Below are 25,555 nucleotides of genomic sequence, written 5' to 3' on the forward strand. Positions count from 1 at the left end.
AGACAGAACAAGTTTAGGGGTACATTCCTTTTTCTAGCATTCATGGCCCTCACAACTTCCATACAAATACAGAAAGATTTATAGAATCAACCTGCCAACATTCCAAGGCATCTTCTTCTACCACAAATTTGGCAGGGATAAGACTCCTACAGACTAGACCCTTTACTTCCAGAGGCACCAGCAAGCAGAGCATTAGCTGAGCTGGGCCAATGTTCTTTATTACTTCCCTCCCACCCGTTATTCCCTGCCCCCCACCATTCCTGCTAGGAACCCTCATCTGGTTCCAGGCCGGGAGGCTCCCTTCGAGCACTGGGCCGGTAAGCTCCCCGACCACGTGGCAGGCGCGGGTAAGAAGAGCCAGGCATCCGGCCTTTGGAACGTTCCCAGCGACCACATTCCCAGTTCCTGCGGTTTGGGGGCCCCTGCCAGTTGCCAGCTCCCTTCTCCTTGGTGGGGCCTTCAACCCTCTGACTCTGAGGCTCTGGCTTCAGGTCCATGGGCTCTTTGAATGGCCCATCAGGAGGAGGCAGTTCTTGTGTACAACTGGAGCCTTTGAGGGCAGAGTTTCCACTTCCCTGAAGGTCTCTCTGCTCTGACTGCTGCACAGGGGTCCGGCATGCCCTGGAGGTGTCTCTTTCAGCTCTCTGGAGCTCATTCAGCCCTTGTTGGCTTTGCCCAGCCCCTGAGATCCTTTCTCTTGTATGCTGTGGAGCAATGGGCAGGATGTCTTGTGGAGTGGGCAAGGCTGTGGCAGGGGCACCTGGTGGCTGAGATCCCTTGGAGGCATCCACGGCTACCTCAGGCTCCACAGGGGAAGGCTAGAAAAAGGAAAGTGAAGCAGAGTGAGGACATGTTCCTCAAGTACTGTGCTCCAGCACAAGATTACCCATCCCTTCCTTGTCACTACATACCCTCCTCACTAAAAATAGCATGTGGCCATGCACATCTGAGGGGACGGAGGGAGTTAGGAGTCAGCTTCCTCACCTGCTGGAGGCTGATGAAGTACCGGTTCCGTTCGGCCTCAGGATCTATGATTCCCCCACGCTGCTGCTGCCTTTCATAAAGCCGTTGGCGTTCCTCCTGCTGTCTCAAGCTCTCTGCGTCTGGCTGGTAGGGCTCCTAGAGGAAGAAAGTGTGAACTGATTCCTGCTTCCTCAGGACTGTTTCTTGTCATTGTCTAGTCATCAGAACATTAGAACTCCATTTCTAAGCCTTGTCTTTCAGAGGCAGGTGAAGCACCATTTTGGAGAAGCCACCTTTTTGAAATCCCTCAGTGAGTTTATGTCTTCACTTCTAATTCAAGAATAAGTGGGGCCTTCTTACCAGAGGATGTTGAGGTGGGGGAGCTGCCTGCAGTGTGGCAAGGTCATATACCAGGAGCTCTCTGCAGACTGGACACTGGACACCAACACCCTGCCAGACAAAATGGCTGGTGAAAATTTGTCCCCAAAGAAAAGTTCTAAGATGGTGCCTTTTTCCCTTCTTGGATTGTGGAACACTAGAGATGTCCAGTTTTTTTTAAAAATATGTATTAGTTTTGCTGAAATGTTTTTCCCCCTATTTTTGCTAAAAGGGATAACTGGGAAGAGAAAGAAAAGGGAAAAAGCCTATTTTGGAAATGCAGGTTATATTAGAAACAAGAACCACCCCCATATCCAGTGTGTCCCTGGAGGGGCCCCTTCTGAGGAGAGGGTCCTGGGGACAGCTGAGAGTGGGGGCCCCTTCTGAGGTGAGAGTCCTGGGACAGCTGGGAGGTAACCAGGAGGCAGGGCCCAGTGCAGGCTTTACCTGTTCAACTGGAGACCCTGGATGCTGCTGCTGTTCCTCTTTCTGAGCCAAAAGTTCTTGCTCCATGTGCTGGATATAGCGGGCGAGGCAATGGCAGTGGAAGTAGTGGTAACAGGGTGTCTTAGTGAAAGCTTCCTTCTCCTACGAAGAACACAAGTCCGCCAGCCATAGTATCTGGCAGGGGCCCCTGAGCTCCCTTTCCTCCTCCCCAGCCTCTCCTTCCTAGGAGCACTGACCTGGAAGCCATAGAGACAGATGACACACTGGCCATGTGGAATGTTGTTGTCCGTGAGGATCTCCTTTCCCTTCTGGAAGGAGAAGCAGGTGGAGGAGAGGGGAGAAAGGAGACTCAGCTTGCTCACAAGCCCCACGGTCTTGGGGATACACTCCAGTAGTCTTCCATTTAGGAAGCTCTCTGGATAAATTCTCCATTTCTGTTACGGATATACTTGTCATCTATGTGCAGTCACTGCTTAGGGCAAAGCCTCAGCCTCCTGGAATCCCCAGGGAGCAAATTATTCTCAATGCTTTCCAGATAGCAAAGAATTTTAAGCATCATTTTATAAAAAAAAATCATTTAGGATGGGAAAAACTCTTTAAAATGCACTCTATACTTCTCTTAAACTACAGGACAAATAAGTTTCTTGCTAGTTGTCATTAGTTACTGTACTGAAGTATATTCTAGTGAAACCCCATTACTGAATAATTTCAAGACTGGTGGGATTCTAGGTTTTCTTGCCTGCTTTTTAATAGTTTTTCCCTTTTACCACTGGCTTTCAAGGTGTCCCTTCTCGTTGTTAGGAGGTCTGCCTGTAAGTGCACACAAGCTTCCTCAGCTCTTCAAGGTTCTAAATACAAGCACATCATGCTAGTACCTTGCCTGTCTAAAGACCAATCCATGCTCTCTGCCTGCTTTAAAATCTGTCTTCCAAGCAGCTCTTGTGACTAATCCCAACTGACGATTCCTCTACCTGGCATCAATGTTGCCCTGTAGAGTATTCCACTGCCAACTATGGAGTTCAAGTACTGTGCGATTTTGGTTAATCCCAAAGGCAGATAAGCGAAAGTCTTATTTTGTCTCTGAAATGTTTTAGTGTTTGTACACAAAATGATAGCCCCTATTTATATTGGTGCTTTAGGATTACACATACTAACTTTTTTGATTTTTCCCCAAATTTCTGTGAGGTTATTTAGGTAGTATAAAAGTATGATTCTCCCCATTTACATAAAGTACTTAATGGTCTTGAATTTTATTTCAAAGTGGAAAGCCACATTATAAGGTCTTGACTCAGGAGGGAAGTGGAAGCCTAATTTCCTCATCCTCCCAAATACTCCCTACAATCCAACCTCACAGATTGATGCAAGGTTGGCCTTCTCCAAGGAACTTAATGTGACTGGATTGGGATTCTTAAGAGGTTTTTGGTTTTCTACCTATGAAAAACAGCTAGAAATGAGATATTAAAAAACCAAAGGATAATCATAATAAGTAAAGTCTTTAAGTAAGAGCTGTGATATTTTTAATTTGCCCTTGATCATGTTGCTAAGATATGGTACGAGGCAGTGTGGTCTAGAGAAGAGGAAATCTCTCTTACGATCTCTGTCTTTGCTTCCCTCCTCTGTCTTCCCCCCTCTCTTAAATATTAAAATGCTAATGTAAACGTGAGGTGTTGCTTTGTGGATGGTCTGTAAGTTTTGAGTATAGGGACTGTCTTCTGTTTCCTTTCTATCGCTAGCAGCACCAGTGCACACACTATCTTAAACTGAAAGTATCAGACGTAAAGATGATTCACTTGTAAAGCTACTTTTCTCTTACCACTGAGAAAAAAATAGGGAATGCATGAAGTACTTTGGTAGACAAAAAATATTCCTTTAGACTTTTAGATAAGATACTGAAGTAAACAAATGAAGAAGCTTGTAGAATCTCCACCTTTAGAGGGCTTTTAAAACATGACTTTCATCAACTTGGACCAGTTTTACCCAAAGGGAGGGAAAGGGCTAAACTACTTTGGGAGAATGGTTCTAGAACAGAGAACCTTCAGCCTTGAGACCACATGTGGCCTCCTAGGTCCCTGGGTGTGGTCTCTGGACTGAATTTTACAGAACAAATCCTTTAATTAAGAGGACTTGTTCTGTGAAGTTTGGATTCAAAGGGCCACATGTGGCTTAGAGGTCACAGGTTCCCCACTCCTATTCTGGACCCATGGCTAAAACTTGTTTTGGCATGAAAGAAGGGAGGTCTCCCTAGGGCCCAGCTCACCTCAATGAGTTCATAGAGCACAGCAGTGCCTAATCCAGCCTCAGCCACACAACTCAGTGCCTGTGAGATCCTAGAAAAGAAAACCCAACCTCAATGTTAGGAAAATTCCTTTCCACTTCTTGAAAAAGAAATATTCTATGTTGGTACCCTTAACCTGTGTGAGACGTGCCCTAGTTCTATCTTATGTTAGTCTAAGCAACACTTACTTGAGAATCTGTTCATCTGACAGCCCTCGTGGGTTACGGATAGAGATCTTAGGCACCTCATTGGGATACTGGAAAAAAGAGACCAGATCAGTATGTAGTGCCCTCTTTCCATACCCCAGCATTTCTCCCCGATTTGTGGTCACCCAGTAGGCACCTCACCTGTGCAGGGACCAGCAACACCAAGGTAAAGCAGACAAACTGTGAATCCTGGTCTTCAGCTGTGGCAGGGTGCAGAGTGATGCAGATTTCCCATGGTGAAGACCTGTGGGTGGTCAGTATGATGATCCAAGATGTGACTGAGTGGGAACTGGGGGGTGAGGGGTGGGATGAGTTGAGAATTCCCTCCCTAGAGAAATGAGAAGGGAATCTGTCCTATGGTAAGTTAAAGGTATCACTCTTGTTTCTTTGAGAAACAGTTTCCTCCACTTCTCACATTCTCTTAGGACTAGATGATGGTCTGAGTAAATATCATTCCCTTATTGCTCTCAGAAGCCCTTCTCAGTCCCAGCTGGGTACTCACCTTCCATTTCCTTGAACCACCTGTAATTCATCCAGGTAGATAGACTCCAATACCTCCACTTCAGAGGGTAGAACCCTGGGGAAAGAGATGGCTGATGTACCATATCCTTCCTTACTGTAGTCCCATGAGGAAGGATGCTTGTCCTAGAGGGTACTGAAGAGGAGGGTTGGCAGTTTAAGGTTCTATGCCGTTTTCAATCTTCCTTTTCCACAAGTTGGGGATCATTTTTCATAGCTATCACAGGCTTGGGGATTTTTATAACCATATAGAAAATTCATATTTGTTGCTATCTTTCTGTAAGCTTCCTCAAAATGGAGAAACATTAAGAGACCCTCCTTTTCCCAAACAGGGGCCCAATCAGGGCCCAAGAGGAGAGACCTTGCTGTTTTGAGAAGCACAGCAGTTCAAGGACATCTCTTAGGTCCCAGGTCACTCCTTTTCCATACCTACTTTAAGATGGGAGGAAACAAAAGTGAGTAATAGTAATAAAAACAGAATTGTAGAGCATGAAGGAGCCTCAAAATCCAACTCTTTCATCTTATAGACTAGAAAGAAAAACTGTGACTTGTCTAAGGTCACATAATTGATAAGAGGCAAAGCTAGCATGAGAATCCAGGCCTTCAGGTACACAAACCAGTTGGCCTTTTGGTGTCTATTCGAGTTGAGAGGTAACAGGTTCAAATCTAAGCTGTGTTATTCACAGTCTTGGGCAAGTAAACTTATTTTTTATGCGAGGGAGTTGTATTCACAAGGCTTCTAGTGCTAAATCTGTGATCCTACCACCTCACCACTGCTCTAAACCAGAAACAGGAATGCTGGTATGTGGCACCGTAGTCCCCAATAGAATTATCAGGTATCCGAGACCCTTCACGGGCTCTTAAGTCCAGGCCTGTTCCTATGGGTGTTCAAAACTGAAGCAGTCACAGGCTTTGGGGAAAGTATTTCTTCCTCTCTCTCCCCCAAATTCCTGGCTCTAAAACAAGAGGAGAGAAAGGGATGGCTGGTCAGCAAAACGCCTTCGACGTGCCCGCACGGCCCCACCTGCGGCCGCCCGGGGGTCAGGCCCACGCCTCTTTAATAACAGGGTGTTTGGTGACAGCAGCAGGATGCCCGATCCCGGCGACTAGCTCGGCTGTGCCCAGCACTCCGCCCATGCTAGAAGCCCGGGACGCTTGGGGGCGCCTGCATCCCCCACATCGATGCCTACCAACGCGGGGCACGGCGGAAGGGTGGGGGTGGGGGACGGCGGGGACGCCACTAGTCCTCGCCCCGGCTGGGCCCCCCGAGCTTTGGCTCTCCCGGACGGCCCCGGAGCCGCCCTCGCCACGGCCCGGCCCTGGGTCCCGCCGCTGCAGGAGGTCGTGGGGGCGGAGGAGCCGGCGCTCGGCTGGGGTCGCGGGGGGCCTGGCCCGCTCCCGTGGGGCTCGGGGCCATCAGGAGGCGGACACCCGGGCGGACGAGGCTGGGGGCGTGGGCCGGCTCGGCGGCCCGACCCCCGGGGTGCCCCGCCTTCGAGTTCCGTCCCCCTCAAATCTACCCCCGGGCCTCCGGGGGGCGGCCGTGGACCCGCCCCGCCCCAGGCCGGGAGCGGCCGTCAGCCAGGTCCCGCGTCCCCGGCAGTTACCAGTCCTCCTCCCCAGCTGCCGCCGCGGCCGCCGCCATCTCCTCCCGCTGCCTGCGCCGGAACCGGAAGTGCCTTCCCCCAGGCCTGGAGGCGGAGAGGCCGAGGGCCCGGCCACCAGCCGCCGTTGCTAGGCGACCGTGGACGCCGGGGTCCTCAGCGGGGCCTGAGGCGGCGGGGCGACGGTTCGGAGCTGCCTGCAGAATTGCCTCCATGGAGCGGGCCGCTAAGCCCTCCCTCCGCGTCGCCCTGGCCCGGGGGCCTCGGCCCGCCTCTGAGGGAGGGAGAGGGAGGGGAAAGGGCCCTTCGGGGAGACCTCCTGCCGGCGCTGCGAACTAACTCGGTCTGGCAACCTGGAGGGGCTGCCCGGGGGGCGGGGGCGGAGCCCGGCCCGGGTCCCGCGGCCTGGGGAGCTCTAGCTCCAAGGTGGGGGGTAGTTAGGGGGGGCTGGCGAGGCCCAGGGGCCCGGGGTCAAGGGGACCAGCTGGTGAGGGAGGGAGCCCATTTATCTTGTTTCAGGCCTGGAGAGGTTGGGGGTGGGGGGAGGCCTGACACAGACCCCTGGCGGTAGGAGGTCAAGGGTCAGGGCTCCTGAGGCTGGGGTCTGGGGCTGAGATCTGGGGCCAAGCTGAGGAGGGTGGGGGGCAGGGACAGGGCTGGCTAGTTAGAATGAGGCTGAGGAGGGTGGGGGGCAGGAATAAGAGAGGAAATAGCACCGCTCCCCATGTCTTCTCATTCGAATCTGTGTTGCCTCCCGCCCCCCAGGACTCCCAAGTTTGTGGAATTGCCCCAGGGGCTACTAAGCTTAATCAGCTCTCCCTCCTTCAGACCCAGAGATCTGGAGCCTTGATGATGGAGAAGTACCACGTGCTGGAAATGATTGGCGAGGGCTCCTTTGGAAGAGTGTACAAGGGTCGGAAAAAATACAGTGCCCAGGTACTTAGGAGAGAGGGGATGTTCTCTGAAAGGAAGAACACTGTTAAAGGGATCAAAATTTAGCCCGGATCAGCTGAGGATCTCTCAGCATCTCTTTTGGTTGGGAACTGGTCCTAAATGGGAGAATTCATCTTCCTGAGAGTTTTAGTTGAGCTAGAAAGAGATGCCAGCCCCACTTCTCTTTCTCCTTCTTTTCTTCCTTTTCCTCCATTCTCCAAATAACTCTTTCTAAGACTTGAACAGATGTCAAACAGTCTTATCTTTATGACCCCAGGATGGGCACAGAGCAACTAGAAGGCCTTTTTTCAGGGAGATATTGCCGTTTGAGGAGTGGGTTCAGGGAAGCTTGGCTCAAGCTCATGGGATTGTGGAGAGAAGGAAGGCAAGAAACTGGCATAAAAGTTGGATTTTGGAGAGCTGAAGGTGATGCTGAGGAAAGAGCCACACAAAGCAAGAAGCTTCTTTCAGGGAAGGCCCTGAACTCTTCTCTTCTTGCCTTGGGAAGGTGGTGGCTCTGAAGTTCATTCCAAAGTTGGGGCGCTCAGAAAAAGAGCTGAGGAACCTACAGCGGGAAATTGAAATCATGCGGGGTCTGAGGCATCCCAACATTGTACAGATGCTCGACAGCTTTGAAACCGACAAGGAGGTAAGTGAAGGTTAGTCCTTTTCCCCATCTCCAGATCCTATCATAGGGGTCCCAGGGTTTGGTATATAGGGGAGAATGTTCCTATCTCTTGATGTCTTGAGTTAAATCTGTATTCATGTTCTCCCCACAGGTAGTGGTAGTAACAGACTATGCTGAAGGGGAGCTCTTTCAGATCTTAGAAGATGATGGGAAGCTGCCTGAGGACCAGGTATCCCTGACTTGCCTTCTGCCCAGTCTCCCCACTGATCAGGACTAGTAGACAGGGTTCGGAGCACTGGGAATCTAACATTTTGGGGGCTGAAAGGAGTTATAGTATCCTAAGTATCATTAGAGAGGTACTGGTCTGGTGGGAGTTGATGGTGTCCTAAGAAGACTGAGAGGGAAGAGTCAGATGGGATTCCTACCTACCCTGCCCATATCACTTCCAAGTTGCAGGACTATGATTTGCCTGAGTTTTCATCATTAACTGTTCTAATTTTTGAGTTTCTCTGTGTTCTGACTTAGCAAATATTGTACTGGGAACCCATGGAGTAAGGGACCTTAGCAGAGCTAGGCTCTTGGGGGGTGAGGGAGCTTCAAGGGGAACAGAAAATAGAGGTTTGAGAAAGCTGGTAAAGGAGTCCATCAGCAGAACCATTTGAATTAGCAGTAGGATAGCTCAGAGTGAACAACTTCAGATTCACTTATTTCCTTTTCTTGTTTCTCTCTTTCTTCCTGATTGGTTGATCCTTAGGTTCAGGCCATTGCAGCTCAGTTGGTATCAGCCCTATATTATCTGCACTCCCACCGTATCCTGCATCGTGACATGAAGCCTCAGAATATTCTTCTAGCCAAGGGTGGTGGCATCAAGCTCTGTGACTTTGGGTGGGAATCCCAGACATCCTGTTGCTCCTCTGGGGGAGGAAAATGGGGTCCCCTGTAGATTGATGGGCTAGACTAGATTAAGGGTTTGATTTGAGAAACTTGTTTCAGTATTGGGGTTGGTGGGAGGAGGGATTCTTCTGGACTCTAGGGAGCCAAATCAAGGGAGATTCTTTTTAGTTAGGTTGGAGGAACAGTTTGGCTGAATAGGAGTGAGAAAGGGTTAGGGTTAAAGACTTTTTCTTGGTCTGGTTTGTGATGGGTATGTATGAAGTCAGATTTGACTTTTCTTGTACAACTTCTCACCTTATGCCGTTAATCCTCTTCCTTCCCCTTCTCCCACTCTCTCTCTCCCAGTTTTGCCCGTGCCATGAGTACAAATACAATGGTATTGACATCCATCAAAGGCACACCATTGTACATGTCCCCAGAGCTGGTGGAAGAGCGTCCATATGACCACACTGCTGACTTATGGTCAGTGGGCTGCATTCTTTATGAACTGGCTGTGGGTACACCACCTTTCTACACGACCAGCATCTTCCAGCTTGTTAGCCTAATCTTAAAGGACCCAGTGCGATGGCCTTCTACAATAAGCCAATGCTTTAAGGTGGGAATATGGATACGATGGAGTGGGGAAGGGGGAAGTTAGGACAAGGAAAAGAAGATCTTTTCCTGGAAATCTATTTCCTTTTTCCCAATGCCCTTTTCTGGGTTTGTGGCAGAATTTGAATAAAAATCATTTGTCATTGATTGTTGAAGATGGATGGGAAATGCAGGTGCTGACTGTCTCAGAGATGGTCTCTCTGCTTCTGTCCTGGGGCTGAGCTTTTACTGTGACTTGGGAATCAGTGTACTGCCATCTAACCTTGGCCATTTTGGCCCTCTCTTTAGCCTGTAACATTTTTCTTTTACCATGAATTGATTTCCTCTGCTCCAGAATTACATGCTGATTAATTGAACATAGGAATAGATGAGTTGTAGGGGATGCCCTTCAAGGGGCTTTACTGGCAGAGATGCCAGCAGTGTCGAAATTTCTTTCCCTCATTTTTTTTCAATCAATTGACTGATCATTGAGAATCTATTAAGTGCTGACTACGTCAGGTACTGTGGAAATAGAGACAGAAGAGAAACACCCTCTGCCAGAAGTTCAAGTTCTAGCAAGGGGAACAATGAGTACATACACAGGTACTCTTCTCTTCTGAGGCCAGTGGAACTGAGGCTCCCAACATTCATGTGTTGAGACCCAGGGGGTCTGTTCTACCTTCTGAAAACAGAAACAATGCTCATTGAGAACCAGTGGCAGGGATGCGACCAAGACCAGCCCAGCTACTCCGAAAATAATCATTCTAGCATGTATTGAGCCATCATTTTGTGCAGTGTACCTGGGGATACTGAGACAGAAGTGAGATTGTTCCTGTGCTCAGGGAATGTATAATGGGGGTGGAAACAGGTATACCACAAACAAGTCTAAGTCAGATATGAAATAGCCTTAGAGGAGATGGTACAAGCAGCTGGTAGGGTGGCCAAGAAAAATGCCTTTCTCCTGAAAGGAAACCAGAAATTCTAGGAATTGGAGGGGAGGAGCCTTCCAGTTATGAGGGGAGGATGGTATACTCCTTGGTTTGGGGAAAGGGATGCTGAAGGCAGAAGGGAAGAGTGATGGAGTACTTTCCCCATAGAGTTTCCTGCAGGGACTGCTCACCAAGGATCCTCATCAGCGGCTGGCTTGGCCTGAGCTCTTGTACCATCCATTCATTGCTGGCCGAGTCACTGGTGAGTTCTATTCCATCTGCAGGACCTTGTTTGACCTCCATTTCCTGGATCCCATCACACAATGGTCACAGAATCTCAAGAGTTGGAAGGGAATCCTTTGATTTTGTACAGCCTTTATTCCCTTGTTGTACCTCAAACCTTTTTAGGCTAGGGCTTTAGCTATCATTTTGCCCTCCTTGAATTCCAACATGGCATTCTCTCCAACTGTCCCTCTGCAGTGATTTCTGAACCAGTGGCTGCTGATCTGGGAACCCCGTTCACCAGAAGACTACCCCCAGAGCTTCAGGTTCTAAAGGAAGAACAGGCACACTGCCTGGCCCCCAAGTCTGGTCAGTCCCGTATTTTGCGCCAAGCCCGAAAGCACATGGCTGAGGAGGCTAGGCAGAAGGTATTTGGGACAGAGGTGAAATCCAAGTCATTTTCTTGAGGAGGGAGGAAATTTGCATTGGAGAGGGCCGGAGAGGTGACTGCACTCGCCATAGGAAATTGGAGAAGGAACAAGAGTTTCTAGAATTTGGAGAAGTCTTAGGACAAGCTTCAGGTAATCCTGTGTTGACCAAGTCTCTCCAATCTAATTCCCCCCATAGAAACATTTAAACCCTGGAGTTTCCCTTGAGCAAGTAGACAAAGCAAGCAAGGTGGATCCTGCTACAGCCTTCTTGCCCAGCCTGAGAGCCACTTCTCAGGATCTTGAACTCTGCTCTGGTGATCCTTCCCTAGAAGACAAGAATGAGTGGGCAGATTGGGGAGCTAGTGAGCCTCCCCTTCCTACTGGGTAAGAAGGCAGATGTAGCCACAGACTGGAGAAGTGGTTAGGTACTTGCAGTGGGCTCAGCCCTGGTCAGAGGAAGCACAGTGTGGTCACCAGCTCTTAGGACTAATCTTGTAAAGGCAGTCCTTGTGGCTCAGGATTCCCAACTGAAGGGAAGAAAATTATTTCCATCATAAGATTAACTACAGTTATCCTTTCCACATTGCAGGGGTTAGGGGTGTGTCATCCCCACAATCTGGAAAAATCTGTGTAAAATTTTTTGGCCCTCCTTTTGTACCAGAGAAGTCTGAATTTTTTCTTTTTTTTTTATGGGGTGTTTACAGAACCTTATTGTAAAATTTGGGTTAAGTATTTTTTGTGTCATCTGCTGGCCATTGTGTGTCGACTGTGGCTTCTGCAAAACTCCCCAAAAGTTATCATTTAATTTCTTTTGCCAACCTGTGATGTATAGAAACCATGATGGGGAATGTTGTAATGTGGAAGGGATAACGGTGTAGCCATTGGAACCCTTAGATGCAAAATGCTAGAGAAGGCTTGAATCGGTGGGTGGCTGGGTGGGCAGGCAGTGTTCTGCCCAAGGAGATTCTCCCACTGTGGTAGAATTTCTTATCTTGAACACATCTTAAAAGAAGACATGTCCACATCGATAGCCTCACATGGCTTTTTCCACTTTCTGTTTGAGGTTTGGGGGAGGGGATGGTTCATGTACCCTGTGCCTCTCAGAACTGGAGCTCAGTTTCTTCAGTATCTTCCCTGACAGAGAACCCCAGGTCACCCAGGAATATGATCAGGAGTTCCCAGAACTAAAACAAGAAACTGAGGAAAACATGAATGCTGTGACCTTGGAGCTTGAGGTGAGATGCTGGTGAATGACTTCTTGCCTGGGAAGTCCCCATCTGATGATACATCCTCAGGCTTCCAGACCCCTTAACGCCCCTTCCCTTCTCCCTGGGCCAGGAGCCAGACAGTGACAGTGAGTGGCAGCGCCTGCTGGAGCCCACAGCACCTTCAGACTTTCAGCTAAAAGCACCTCTCACCCTCCTCTGCAACCCTGACTTCTGCCAGCGCATCCAGAACCAGCTTCATGGGGCTGGCGGTCAGGTAAGCTACAGGCCAGCTGGAAGAGGCCTGGGTGGTACAGCAGAGGATCCAGAAGCTGAAAGGAATGGACAGGAGAGGGAGCTGGAGAGGAGGAGGGGGGAGGGGAGGAAAGAGTATGGCTGAATGTGATCCCCCCTGAGTCAGCCTCCACTGCTCCATGCCTGTGATTCAAAGGTCTGAGGGAAAAGAGGAGCTCCTTGATCTATCCTCATTTCTCCTTTGGGGATACTTGGGGTCCTTCCTTCTTCTAAACCTGTTCTCCCCCATCATCTCCCAGGTCCTAGAGGGCATCCTTGATGGGGCTTCTCGCCTGCTTCCCGCCCTCCGGGTTGTAAAGAGCCTCCTGACCACCTGCAGTGACTCAGTCCTGTTGTATGCCTTCTGCCGGGAGGCTGGCCTGCCAGGTCTCTTGCTGAACCTTCTCAGGCACAGTCAGAACAACATTAACATCCAGCAGGTGAATGCCTACACACTGAGAAGGGCCAGCTGCTGCTCAGAGCCCTCTGCTCCCAGGCCCCTTCTCTGACCATGCTCATGGCTTGGCTCTCTCTCCCCTTCTACCACCTGTCTCTCTGCCCACATGCCCTTTATTTGGCCAAGTAAGGTATGGAATGGAAAAGAGCACAGAGGACCTGAGCACAGAGGAATCTCTGCTCTGATACCTGCTTCAAGATAGCTTCATGACCTTGGGCAACTCATTACCTTCTCTGTTTCTTAGTTTCCTTCTCTGTAAAATGAGAGTATGAGAGAAGATACTTTCTGAGGTCCTGTAGCTTTCAACCTACAATCCTGTGAAACTGTTCTCTCTTCTTCCCCCTGGAGGGCTGTCTGTCTGTTTCTTCCTGCTCTCTGTCTCTACTTTAACCCTTCTCTTCCCTGGCAGCAGCCCTGGTGTGGAGCTTTCTTGAGGGACCTGGTGGCCACAATCCAGGCCTACTTTGCCAGCAGCTTCAACTTGGAGAGGAGCCAGACAGGGGACAGGTAGGTGGAAGGGATAAGACTGAAGGAGTCAGAGGCATCTAGCTTCCTCAAAGTCTCACTGCTCCTTCAGCCTGGTTCCTTGCCCTGGCCTGCCCCTTCCCAGGGGAACCGTAGGAGAGAGCTGGGGAGAGACACTGAGGACTCTGGTGGGCGACAACTCTGGGATTCTAGTTGGGAATCCCTACTTTTGTCCAGACCTTTGTAGACCACAGCTGGTACCAAAGAGAACACAGCACCTAGAGATTTCCAATAACTTGAGTACTGGGTTTGGGGCCAGGAAGCCCTGAGTTCAAACCTAGCCTCAGGCATTTCCTAGCTGTGTGAGCATGGACATGCCACTTCACTGCTGTCTGCCCCAGTTTCCTCATCTGTAAAGTGTGGATAATAATAGCACCTACCTCCCAGGGTGGTTGTGAGGATCAAATGAGATAATAATTATAAAGAACTTTGCACAACTGAATGCGCTGTATGAACTCTCCCTGTTATTGTGTTGGGGGCAGAGGAAGACATTATTGTGTCCAGAGTGGGTGATCCTAGGGTTCCCTCCACAACTACCTGTAGCATTTGAAGGGGATGTCTTTTCTAATTCCTCATTAGCGAATCCTATGGAACCAAGATTTTTGGTAGCTTGAGAGAAATGGGTGGAGGGTACAGGGGAGGGCTGGAGCCTCCAGTATCCTAAGGATGAGGACAGGCGCTGCCCTTGGGTAACAAGAGGCTTATTTCTTCTAGCCTCCAGGTATTTCAGGAGGCAGCCAACCTTTTCCTGAACCTTTTGGGAAAGCTGCTGGCCCAGCCTGATGATGCTGAGCAGACTCTTCGGAGGGACAGCCTTATGGTAATCTTGTCCCCAGCCCTGGACTATTAGCCTTATCTGCTTTCCTGCCCAGTCCTGTTCTTTGAGGTTTTTCCAACTCTTTCTCTCTAGCTATATAGAATCCAACCCAAAAATCCTTCTAGCAGAAGATACTTCAAAAGTTATCTTGATAATTTTCTTTTCTCCAGCTAACCCTTTATTCTAATGATCCCAGCCAGGAAGCCAGCCTTCTTCTTAAAGATTGATCACAAGGAAGTGGATGATTCCTTGTGCATCTCTCATGTCTAAAAACCAAGTTCCCATGTATAACCTAATATCTAGCTTCTCTTGCTATAGATTGAAGCTTTCCAGAGTCTTGAAAACTGGGAACCAGTCAAGGGAGAGCCTTGATCGTCTGTTATCTATGGTATATAGACCTGGGAGAGCCTGAATTATTAAAATGTAGTAAATTACAAGTCATATAAATAGCCTTAATGATGCCTATTATAAGAAAACAAACTCTTTGAGCTTTTCAATGTCCATTTAGTTTTTCCATTGAAAACTTTTTTGTCTTTTTTTCCTCCCCCTGACCAAATCTGACTTTTTCATCTCAGGGACAGATGCTGAAGGCCCCAGACTCAATGCCGTCTCTTTGCTGGTAGCATGAGCTGTCTGTGATGTGACTCATGCTCTGGGCTCCTGATCATTAGCATTCATTGTCGCCTGGGCAGGAGGGATGGAACAGCCAGGATTCCCCCTGACAGCCGTTTGTGATCTGGGTCAGCTGTGCCTGGTATTAACCAGCCACTTTAAACAGAACTCCTCTAAAACTATGCCAACTCTCCTTTCCTCCAGTGCTTTACTGATTTGTGCAAGACCATGGATGGCAGCAGCCTCACCATCTCCAGGTCCTTCTACTCCAGCCTCTTGACCACACACAGGACTGTGCTGGATGGCCTCCTTCATGGGATGGCACTCCCACAACTCCTTCATACACCACCAGGTAACCAGAGGGAGTGGGGGACAGTCATTTTTTCCAGCCAGCTTCCCACTTCTACCAGACCCTTTGTCTCTGGAGGATGAGTGTGCCAGCCCCTCTGTACCCTTCCTTCTCTGACTTCTGAAGGTGCCCCGCAAGTTAGCCAGCCACTGAGGGAACAGGATGAAGACCTGCCCAGGGCCTTTGCAACAGCACTTGCTGCCATCTGTACTCTCCCAGTGGGGCTGCCTGACTGCTGGGAGGCCAAAGAACAGGTGGGAGCTCTGGTTGTCACCTTCCCTCCCTAGTGGAGGGCCCTGGTCCAACTTTGCAAGGGTTCTGGCACCAACTTCCCACACCTAACTTGGACTAGGTCCTCAGGACTCCTTAACACTGCTCACTTGATGCCTTTGCTATGGAGCAGTCTGTGGGACATGAGACAGTGATTCCTCAGGATTCCACTTAGCCCAGTTATCTTTGACTAGCTGAGAGGGGAGATGCGAGGTGGTCAGAGTTCATTGATAACTCTTATCCTGTAAGACATGAAACTGATCTCACATAGGCTCATAGAGTTCCCAACTGATTTATTTCCCTGGGCCTTCAGAGTACATACTCCATGTGGAGCTTTCCCTCTCCCTTATCAATGACACCTTCCCCCAGCCTTGGTTGGGGAAGAACTGGGTTGTGGTCTTTGGCTTTCTATATCTGGGGAAGTATGGTGCCAGGAGAGAGCAAGAGGATGCTAGTCAGTAGGGGCCTAAAAGCAGATATGGATCTAGGTGAGTGTGCTTGTGTATACATAAAGTATGGAGTTTGAACTAAGGGTAGCAATGTCACCTTCAGGTCTCCAAGTATTTGGCAGATCAGTTGACAGAAGACAGCAGTCAGCTTCGGCCATATCTTTTCTCCAGCCTGCAGCATCCCACCCTTTCCCTGCACCTGCTCAAGGTATTGGCCATCTTCTCAACTATTAGAAATTGCATAGTCCCATTACAGTACTATCTGAGACCCATATGAAGAACAGATCCTTGAAGGAATCCTATTTTAAAATCTGTTTTCCAAACATGTGCCCCATTGGACCTTAGATAGAACTCCTCTTTCTCCTAACCTTCATTCCATCCTTCCAGTATACTTCCCAACATAGGCCTGTACTGTTAGCTGTGGAGCCAGTTCTGGGAACCTGGAAGATGGAACAGAGTGAAAGAGGGTAGGACTGTCTGGTTCTTTGGCTTGAGCATCCTCTTTTTCTGTATGCTATGCGTTATCTCTCTAGGTGCTGTATGCCTGTTGTCATGTCAGTGAAAATCTCTGTAGACGTTTAGACCAAGATCCCTTGGCTTTAGAGTCACTACTCTTGCTGGTGCAGGGTAAGGTAGGTAGCACCAAGGCACCAAGTCCTGTTATCTCCTTGGGAGCCTAGGCGTCCTGACACTGGAGGTTGTCCTGAATTGGTGCTTTCTTTTGCAGGTAGATGTAATGGATCCAGAAGAGGCTGCCGAAGCTACACTTCACCTTCTTTTCCTCTTAGTCCTTCGGCTTCAGGTCTTACCTCCTGGGTAAGTTATGGAATGTGGAGTTTAATCAGAGAGACCCTCTTGCCCAGTTCTGCCACAGTGAGCAGTATAAGCATGGAAACCCTCCTGCCTAAGGATTTATGGGGTTCATGAGAATGGCTCTTCATCTCCCAACAATGAGAATGGCATGGAATGGAGAGTGCCAGTACTTCTGTTCCATAGTATGAGTAGAGTGACTCTACCACCTATCAACCCTGTTTTAGAAGGTAATGGTCTCAAATATATAAGGAACTGAGCTAAATTTATAAAAATAGGAGCCATTCTGTAATTGATAAATGGTTTGAACAAGCAATTTTCAGAAGAAGAAATCAAAACTAATACTCCTATGAAAAAATGTTCTAAATCACTAATTAGAGAATTACAAATGAAAACATCTCTGAGTTACCATCTCCCACCTATCAGATTGGTTAACATGACAGAAAAGGAAAATGCTGGAGGGAATGTGAAAAAATAGGGACATTAATGCACTGTTAGTTGAGTTGTGAATAGTTCAGCCATTCTGGAGAACAATTTGGAACTATGCCAAAGGGTGATAAAACTATATACCCTTTGATCCAGCAATACCTCTACTAGGTCTGTATCCCAAGGAGATTAAAGAAAAAGGGAAAGGACCTATGTGAAAAAAAAAATAGAGCAATTTTTTTTGTGGTGGCAAAAAATTGGAAACTGAGAGGATGCCCAACCATTGGGGAATGATTGAACAAATTATTGTATATGATTATGATGGAATACTATTATACTTTAAGAAATGATGAGCAGGAGGGTTTCAGAAAAATCTGGGAAGATTTACATGAACTGATGCAAAGTGAAATGAGCAGAACCAGGAGAACTTTGTACACAGTAACAGGAATATTGTACAATGGTCGACTCTGAATGACTTAGTTATTTTTATCAATACAATGAACTAAAATGATTCCAAAGGACCCATGATGAAAAATGCTATTCACCTCCAGAGAGGGACCTGACTGAAGCATACTTTTTTGATATTTCTTGCTTTTTTTATCATTTTTTGGCTTTTTTTAACATAGCTAATATGGAAACATATTTTGTACGACTTCATACATGTAATAGGTATCATGTTGCTTGTCTTCTCAGTAGGTGAGGGAGGGGCTGAAGGAGGGAGAACATTGGAACTCCAAATAAAAAAAAACATGAGAAGAAAAGTAGTAGGAAGTACAAATGGGGAATTTGATCAGGGCCAGGGAGAAGGCTTGGTTCTTCCTTTACATAATCCAGAATCATCCTATCGTGTCCCTTTATGTATCCTTTTCTTCTAGAGTGAAGAAGATAGGGAATGAGCTTGCTGCTCTTTTTGTCCATTCACCTGTTGTCTCTCTTGTGGTGAGTCTAATCTAGCTCCTTCCCATACCCCTCATGAGGAATCACTATCCCACTTTTAGCTGTTTTTGGAGGGGAGGCTGCTGTTCTGCATCTCAGCATAATCCTCCTCTCCTCATCTGACCCCACAACCATTTAGATTCTAATAGCTACCATTGAAGCATTTATGTGAGTATTTATATTAAGCACATGGTTTAAATGTTTATTGGACTGGATTACATTGGATGCAGCATTTAAAGGTTTGCAAAGCACATTACCAACATTACATTAGGAGGATCTCATTTGATCCTCCTAACAACCCTGTGAGGTCGATGCTATTATCAACCCCATTGCACAGAAAACTTAGGCAGACAGGTTCAGTGACTTTCCCAAGGTCACACAGCTAGAAAGTGTTTGAGGCCAAATTTGTGTTTGTCTTTTTGAGTTCAGGTCCAGTACTCTGTCCACTGCACCTTCTTGCTTCCTGGTGCCTCTCATCCTCCTTTTACCCTTTCTGTCTCCTCAGAGTGCAGCGGCTGGTCTGCTGTCTCAGCTCAGCCAGCAGGGCGTGGCTTTCAATCTCCAGCCCAAGGAGTGGACAGCTGCAGCGGCACATGCCTTGTCGGCGCCTGCAGAGGTACAGTGGTCTCAGAGTAAAGCATTATCCCACACTGTTTGGGTGTTTGAGCTCAGTGCCACCAGACCTGGACCAATTTGCTCGCGCACAACTGTCCATCTGGCAGGCTGGAGGAACAAAATGACTCCTCCCAACCCAGAGAGGTCAGGGTCTCTTTTTCAGGCTTCTTCTCTAGATCCTGGTTACTGCTGAGAAATTCTTCCTGGTGTTGGGTCTTTATCACTCCTGCCACCCATGCTCTCCCATTCTATTCCTCAAGGGGGTGGAGAATGGTCACTGTCTCTGTTAACTGTTCAGAGCCTACACTCAAGCCCATCATCTTCCCAAGGCGGGACAAGCTCCTGGCCTTTTTCTTTTTCTTTTATTTTAGGTTCCAGGGTTTCTCACGTCCTCCTCACTTTGTGCAATCAGTGTTAATAATTCATTGCCCTCAGTTGCTTCATTTCTCCTCTTGGCCAAAAGAAACCAAGCCTTTTGGCCTTCTCATGGTGCCTGCTTTCTGTCAGTTACATTTTGGTAGAAAATAGTGATAACAGAAGTCAATATCTTTGCTTTTTACCACTTCCCTTTATGTGTGTTTCATTAGTTCCTTTAATAGGTTAGGTTGAAACTATTGTGATTTTGTGGAGGGTCATCTCATTTCCTTTCATTTGGTTCTGATTTTGACCCTTGCTTTGATTAGTCGGTGACAAAAACGTTTTGCCCACCGAGAGGCACATAGTTGGCCATGGTGGTCACTATTAGAATCAGGCCACCTAAGCTAGACTCGATAAACATTTTAGGAAACATACTTTTTAGGCATTTGTTAGGGAATATCTATTGTGTTAAAAACAAAGTCAATTTTTTTAAAGGAAACTATTATCTATAGTGTGAGGTTTCCTGTGGAAGCAAGAATGAGATAAATGTTCCACTCCAGTTTTTCTGGCTGCTCACCTGTCTGCCCTTTTGCTCCCAGGGAGGTGGATGGGCCATGCTGAAGGGGCTTAGTCTCTGTCCACACCTGACCTTCTTCTCGCCTTTCTTACAGTTGCGTCGTACTCCACCTGGTGGTTCTGGATTCTATGATGGCCTATTGTTTCTTCTGTTGCAGCTCATCACCCAGGTATCTCTGCAACTCAAGATGAGCAGGAAATAGGGACAAGGGAACTAAGCCCTCTGGTATCTAGGACATAAGAGGAATTTCAGCTTTCCCTCTTTTTTTAATTTGCCATTCCTGCCTAGAGAGATGGGCCAATGTGGACACCACGAAGGAGAGGGGTTGGTTCTGGAGTGCCCTTTTCCTCTACATGGGGGTAGGGAAGACTCTATGGGAACCTTGGTACCTATAGCCCAGCTGCCACCTGCATGCTTTGTCTCTCAGGGTGGGGCTCAGATAGTGCAGGATGTGGCCAACTCAGAACTGTGGACCATTTTGTGGCACCGATTCTTCATGACGCTGAGACTGTCTGAGAAGGTGCCCACCTCAGAGATCGAGATATCCCTCTCTAGCCAACTCATCCCAGAGCCTGAATGGACTCTCATCTCTCCCCAAGGTAGAACTTTCAGAGTTTTCACGTCTCATTTGATGACTTCTCCAAGGTCAATGGGGTGTGGGCTCTTTTGACTTCCAGTCTTTGACACCCACATGGCCCTAGCCCTCTTTCGGTTCCTGGTTCTTGCCTGGTCCTCTCCTTTGTGTCATCCCCATTTAAGGCCAGTTTGGTTTTCCTTGTATGAGGTTTGGGGTTGACTGACTGTGACCTTGAGCAAATTACTTACTGTCCCCAGGCCTCAGTTTCCTTATCTGTAAAATGAAGGGGTTGGACTAGGTGGCCTCAGATCCCTTCCAGCACTGGATCCTATTTTTTGCTTGGAATATCTTGGTAGGCAAAGGCAATTCCTGCTGCTGATGCCACCAGCATATTTCATGGGAAAGAAAGGGTGGCAGAACTGGGATAGAGCTACTGTAGACTTATCTGCCTAGTTATTCAGGGAGTGGAGGCAGTGGAGCGCAGTGGAGCGAGCTCTGAATTTGGAGTCAAAGGACACAAAGTCACCTCCTCTCTCCGGGCACACTTGGGCGCATCCCTTCCCCATTCTGGCTGAGCAGGGGGTTGCACTAAATGACTCCTCAGGTCTCTTCCAACACCAGCACTACGGTCCTTTGAGCCTGCGAGTAGCCCTCGGCAGCAGGAGTCTTTGGGCAGTAGGGTAACTTGGTTCTCTTACTCACCCTAATGAACCATTTCCCTGTCCTCACATGCTTTGTGTCCACAGGTATCATTGCTCTGCTCAACCTCGCCCTAGCAGTCTTCACCCGAGAGCCCCACCTGTGCCTGCCCCACTTGATTCAGCATGGCAGCATCCTCATGTCCACTCTGAAGCACCTGCTGTCCCCCAGCTTCCTGCAGCAGCTTGGACAGACGTGAGTCTGGAATTTAACTGATGGAAGGGCCAAGAATGGGGCTATTGAAAGAGAGGAACCAGATATCTGAGGGATGTGGGAGACAAGGAGCCAGGAGTGGGAGGGCTCAACCAGAGCCCTAGGGAGAGGGGATGCAGTCTGATGGAAAGAACCAGTCAGTGGTCTGGGAATGGGGAGGACATGGTTCCGAGTAATAAGAGAGAGGGACCAAGAGTATTTGCCCCATCTGCACTTCCCAGACAACATGGGTCTGAGCTGCTTCCAGCTGTGGTGCTCCCTGTCTGCCAACTTCTCTGCTTCCCTTTCGCCATGGATGTGGATGTTGACATTCTTCTAAGTATCTTGGCAGACCTCAGGGATTCAGAAGTGCCAGCCCATCTGCTGCAGGTGTGTGGGTGGTGCTGCAACCTTGGAGGAGCTGGCAGGGGATGTATTTTCTGTGGAAGATTGCTGTGGGAAGCCTGAGGTGGGCTGGCTACCTCCTCACTCTCCATGGGACAGGAATCGATTACTTCTGCCTTCCTCTCAGTCCTTCTCCTCCTCCTTTCCTAGTTCAAAACTGCCTCACAGAAATCATTTTCAGTGACTTTACCTGGTTCTAGGAGTGGCGATCACTCCAGCAACCTTCCATCAAAACTACTAGTTATTCGTAATTGTCTCTGTGCTTGCTATTGTAACCTCATCCCTTAAGGCCAAAGATGGTGTCTGACCAGGCCTGGATGAAGACCACCGGTGGGAGCTGGTCTGTGTCTTCTCTTCCCTATCAGCTCCATATCCGAGCCTTGCTAAAAGTCCTAAGGGAGCGTTTCTCCAGGTTGGGACCCTTGGCCAGGAATCTTCCTTGGTATCTTTTTAAAAAATTGTATTGCTCTCTTGCTTTTATATCCCCCAAATCCCTTCCCCTTCTCAGAGAGCCATCCCATATAGCATGTTTTTAAAGATAATTTTTTAAAAGAAAATAACTATGAGCAGGAAAACATATGCAGTGTTCCTTTCCTGTGGAGCAAGGCCCATATCCATTTTGAGGCCCTTCTCTTCTTTGATTAGGAGTTCCTGGGGGAGATCTGTTGAACAGGATGTGGCCTCTGGGAGCTTGTCAGTCTGTTCCTTGTTTGGGGAATGGAGGCTCGCATACTCTGGACTTCCTCTTTTCTGACTCTACCTAGGTGTTGGCTCCTTATCCTGAGAGACTCAAGGACACCCTTCACTTTGCTCATGTGCTCACCTTTGTTTTCTCAGGTCTGTTGCCGCCACCTCCTGCTACCACAGGCTGAACTGCCTGTCAGCCTTCTCACCCGACTGGCTCTCACAGACTCCACCACTCTCAACCAGTTTGTAGCTGCTGTGACCGCCTCACCTAACACCATCACCTTCCTGTCAGCCGCCTTGCTGGGTGACCAGCCCCTTTTGACCTCTGATATCCTTTCTCTCTTAGCCCATGCAGCCAGAGTCTGGCCTCCCACCCACTTGCTTTTTCTCCAGGACCTCTTAGCTGGGCCTGATGAGTCCTACTGGCCCCTGCGCTGCCTCTTGGGCCACCCGGAGAATCCAGTCCGTGCCCGTGCCTATGGCCTCTTGGGCCACTTGCTCCATCACAGCACTGCCCTTCGGGGGGCCCTCCAGAGCCAGGCAGGACTGCTAAGCTTGCTTTTGGCTGGGCTGAAGGACAAGGACCCTGCTGTTCGCCGCAATGCCAGCTTTGCTGTTGGAAATGCAGCCTACCAAGCTGGGCCCCTGGCGCCAGCTCTAGTGCCTGCAGTGCCCAGGGTAACCCAGCTGCTTGGTGATCCTCAAACTGGGACCCGGCGTAATGCAGCTTCTGCTTTGGGCAACCTGGGCCCTGAAGGGTTAGGGGAGGAACTACTTCGGTGCCAGGTGCCTCATCGGCTCCTGGAAACTGCATGTGGAGATCCGCAGCCCGCGGTGAGAGAAGCTGCCCTCATTGCTCTCCGGAGCCTCAGACAAGAGCCCTGCATCCACCAGGTGTGTCCTCAGGGACAGGGAAGTCAAAACTCTAATCTCCTGTATGGGCCACATGACCTCACAAACAACCACTGCAGGGTAGGGGAATCTAGGGATGGAAACCTAGCTTGTGCTTGGCTATAAAAAAACAAAAATAAGGCTATAGATGAAGTAGGAAAGGAATTGAGAAAATGCGGCATTTCAGTCTTCTGCTCAATCTCTCCCGAGGGAGGGAAGAGTCTTAGAAAATGAGAACATTAGGCTGAGATGCATCTGGGGCATGACATTCGGGGAGAACTTGGGGCAAAGAGCTCAACACTGGGCCACTACCACTGCTGGCTCTTCTTTTTTCCTTGTGGAGAAAGTATATCTCAGTCTTTCTATTTTATAGCACAAAGGAGAACAGGTCCCTTGTACCTCCTGGCCTCTTTGGAATGAATCCCAACTCTAGAGTTCTTTTTCCTCCTCCCAATAGCCTCTTCTAAGCATAGCCTTAAGGACTCATTCCATATCTCCATTTATGGGATATAACGTACCAGAGTTGGCCAAGATTTGCCAAGCACACCCCATCTTTGTTACTTCACCAACCACAGCTGCAGTGATATTACATTAAGTATTAGGCTTCTTTGATTAGTCCCTCAGTTAAGATGTTCCATTCTTATCTGCAATGGGGGAGTAGGAGTGGAGGGCCTAACCCACCTCTCAAGGGAGTGAGGCATTGCCCCCTTTATCTTGTGGGAACCCAAATCTTCTCATGATATGCATCTCTTGACATTTCAGAGTTACCAATAAAATAACAAAGCAGGGATAGAAAAAAAGGAAGAGACTTGCTATGAAGGTCAGCCAAAGGCGGCACTACCTTGAGGGGTGAGGAGTTACTCTGACAACTTGTTCTTTCGATCTGTTCTACTTCTAGGTGTTGGTGTCCTTGCATGCCAGTGAGAAATTAGCTTCACTCTCTTCATCTGGCCCACTGCCTCCTCACAGCAGTAGTAGTCCCCGACCTTCTTCTGCCAGGCACTGCAAGAAACTTATCCACCTCCTGAGACCAGCTCACAGCACATGAACCTGAAGTCCTGGGGCTCAAGGCACCAGCCTCTGCACACACCTACCTAGGAGCTCTTTCCCTACCCACATCTGCCTGTTCCTTTCACATAAACCAGTTTACCAAGAGGCCAGAAGAGGGAGATATGGGCCTTTGATGATCACAGATCCACAACTGTCCCAATGAGAAAAATCTTACTTACAGACTTCTTGGGCCCTGTACTTCTTCCAATCTTGGCAGCTCTATTGGTTCCACAGAACACTTATTTGTTTTCCATATTTGGGATATATTCTCCCCAGTAAAATATTTTTAATCCCAGGAACTAATTTCATAGACTCAAGGGAACCCACCTTCTAATTGGAGCTCCAAACTCATCTCTATTCTGGAGGATCTTCATTCTAGCCCAGTAGGTGTGCCAGACCCCATGTCATGAACTGGGAGCAGGGTCTATGCTCAGTTCTGGGGCTTGTTCATAAATACCTGTGTGTCTCCCTATCCCTGGGGGCCATCCCACTGCCTCCAGTTTCCACTTTCCACTCCAACACCTAGCCCCAGTTTTGTATTCATGTTTCCATCTATTGTTGAGGGGTGTTATATCAATTTTTTGTAGCCTTGTTTGTAAAGTCTTTTAATAAAAAAGTGCTTCTCATCCCTCCTGCAATGAATTTCCTTAAGTTTTCCTGAGTTCATATTTCCCTCTCTGGTTTCTCAAAAAATACAGTCAGCTAGTACATCAATTATGACCCAGCTGTCTATAGTGCTGGTGCTTTGTATGTGGGGGAGGGTAGTTTGTTTGTGTTTGTCCTTCATTTTTGAAGAGGACCAAGATGACATGACTTGCACTTGGCTTTGTTTTGAGTGAGGGGGCGCTGTGCAAAGTCACCAGCCTCACTTTCTCCTCCTGAGCCATCTGGATCCAGTAACCAGATGTTCATTGGGATGACTGGAGATGTCCCAGGATGCAATGGGAGACCTTGGCCTTTTAGGCTAAGGTCTTTTCAGGTACTGACTTAAAGTGATATAATGCCCATTCAGTGAATAGGCCTCTTTAAAAAGTACTCAGGGGGATAGCCCCTTTAAAAGAAAAGAAAGAAAAAAAGTAGATAAATCACCCTGGGAGGGCCAGTAGCCTCAGGGTTGTTGTTTCAAACAGAAACCGTTACTATTGTCATTGACTCTAAGTCAGGAGGGTCCAAAAACAGCCTTTGCATTGAGTGGAGGTTGGGCAGGGATCCCCTGTTGTTCAATCCATGGACTTTAGAGTGTACTGGGTCTAAGGTTTTAGGGGAGAGAAGAAAGAAATCTAGCCAGTAAACCTCAAGTTAAATCTAAATTAGATACCTCTACTTCTTTATTCAACAAACTCTGTTTTATATTAC

At 48.3% G+C, this 25,555-nt stretch overlaps 2 protein-coding genes across 7 annotated transcripts; one reads left to right on the forward strand and one right to left on the reverse strand.

The window, feature by feature from the left end:
* Nucleotides 1–12: 12 nt before the first annotated feature.
* RNF25 (ring finger protein 25) lies at nucleotides 13–6,607 on the reverse strand. Its single transcript, XM_072617801.1, has 10 exons — nucleotides 6,396–6,607; nucleotides 4,772–4,846; nucleotides 4,411–4,513; nucleotides 4,252–4,319; nucleotides 4,046–4,115; nucleotides 2,025–2,096; nucleotides 1,789–1,929; nucleotides 1,324–1,413; nucleotides 985–1,119; nucleotides 13–818 (listed from the first exon to the last, which is right to left on the reverse strand). The coding sequence occupies exons 1-10, from the start codon at nucleotides 6,605–6,607 to the stop codon at nucleotides 264–266; spliced, it is 1,521 nt and encodes a 506-aa protein (XP_072473902.1). The 3' UTR covers nucleotides 13–263.
* Nucleotide 6,608: 1 nt separating this feature from the next.
* Nucleotides 6,609–24,841, forward strand: STK36 (serine/threonine kinase 36). Of its 6 annotated transcripts, none has more exons than XM_072617784.1 (27): nucleotides 6,609–6,735; nucleotides 7,158–7,328; nucleotides 7,834–7,974; nucleotides 8,105–8,182; nucleotides 8,708–8,838; nucleotides 9,193–9,442; nucleotides 10,515–10,608; nucleotides 10,827–10,996; nucleotides 11,196–11,383; nucleotides 12,141–12,234; nucleotides 12,338–12,481; nucleotides 12,759–12,938; nucleotides 13,365–13,462; nucleotides 14,195–14,300; nucleotides 15,114–15,261; nucleotides 15,385–15,512; nucleotides 16,081–16,185; nucleotides 16,511–16,609; nucleotides 16,705–16,793; nucleotides 18,089–18,152; nucleotides 18,655–18,765; nucleotides 19,793–19,867; nucleotides 20,126–20,297; nucleotides 21,022–21,169; nucleotides 21,409–21,556; nucleotides 22,409–23,152; nucleotides 24,048–24,841. In XM_072617784.1, exons 2-27 carry the CDS (start codon nucleotides 7,242–7,244, stop codon nucleotides 24,195–24,197), a joined length of 3,942 nt encoding a protein of 1,313 aa, XP_072473885.1. In that variant the 5' UTR covers nucleotides 6,609–6,735; nucleotides 7,158–7,241; the 3' UTR covers nucleotides 24,198–24,841. The 6 variants fall into 6 exon arrangements, with proteins under 6 accessions (XP_072473885.1, XP_072473886.1, XP_072473887.1 ...); XM_072617785.1 differs by having other exon boundaries at nucleotides 13,368–13,462; XM_072617786.1 differs by having other exon boundaries at nucleotides 6,619–6,735; nucleotides 7,221–7,328.
* The last annotated feature ends 714 nt before the right edge of the window (nucleotides 24,842–25,555 follow it).

Source organism: Notamacropus eugenii, chromosome 6, assembly GCF_028372415.1.
Source record: "Notamacropus eugenii isolate mMacEug1 chromosome 6, mMacEug1.pri_v2, whole genome shotgun sequence".
Classification (NCBI taxonomy): Eukaryota; Metazoa; Chordata; class Mammalia; order Diprotodontia; family Macropodidae; genus Notamacropus; species Notamacropus eugenii.

What these genes read in the sequence shown, in the direction of transcription:
- RNF25 (XM_072617801.1), bottom strand. Translation starts at nt 6,607, where the DNA reads ATGGAGGCAATTCTGCAGGCAGCTCCGAACCGTCGCCCCGCCGCCTCA. An exon ending in TCAGATGAACAGATTCTCAA is followed by an intron (nt 4,116 to 4,251) that starts GTAAGTGTTGCT and finishes TTTCTTTTCTAG; the next exon opens with GATCTCACAGGCACTGAGTT. An exon ending in CCCCACCTCAACATCCTCTG is followed by an intron (nt 1,120 to 1,323) that starts GTAAGAAGGCCC and finishes TTCTTCCTCTAG; the next exon opens with GAGCCCTACCAGCCAGACGC.
- STK36 (XM_072617784.1), top strand. Translation starts at nt 7,242, where the DNA reads ATGATGGAGAAGTACCACGTGCTGGAAATGATTGGCGAGGGCTCCTTT. An exon ending in TTCATGGGGCTGGCGGTCAG is followed by an intron (nt 12,482 to 12,758) that starts GTAAGCTACAGG and finishes ATCATCTCCCAG; the next exon opens with GTCCTAGAGGGCATCCTTGA. An exon ending in CTGCAGCAGCTTGGACAGAC is followed by an intron (nt 21,170 to 21,408) that starts GTGAGTCTGGAA and finishes TGCACTTCCCAG; the next exon opens with ACAACATGGGTCTGAGCTGC.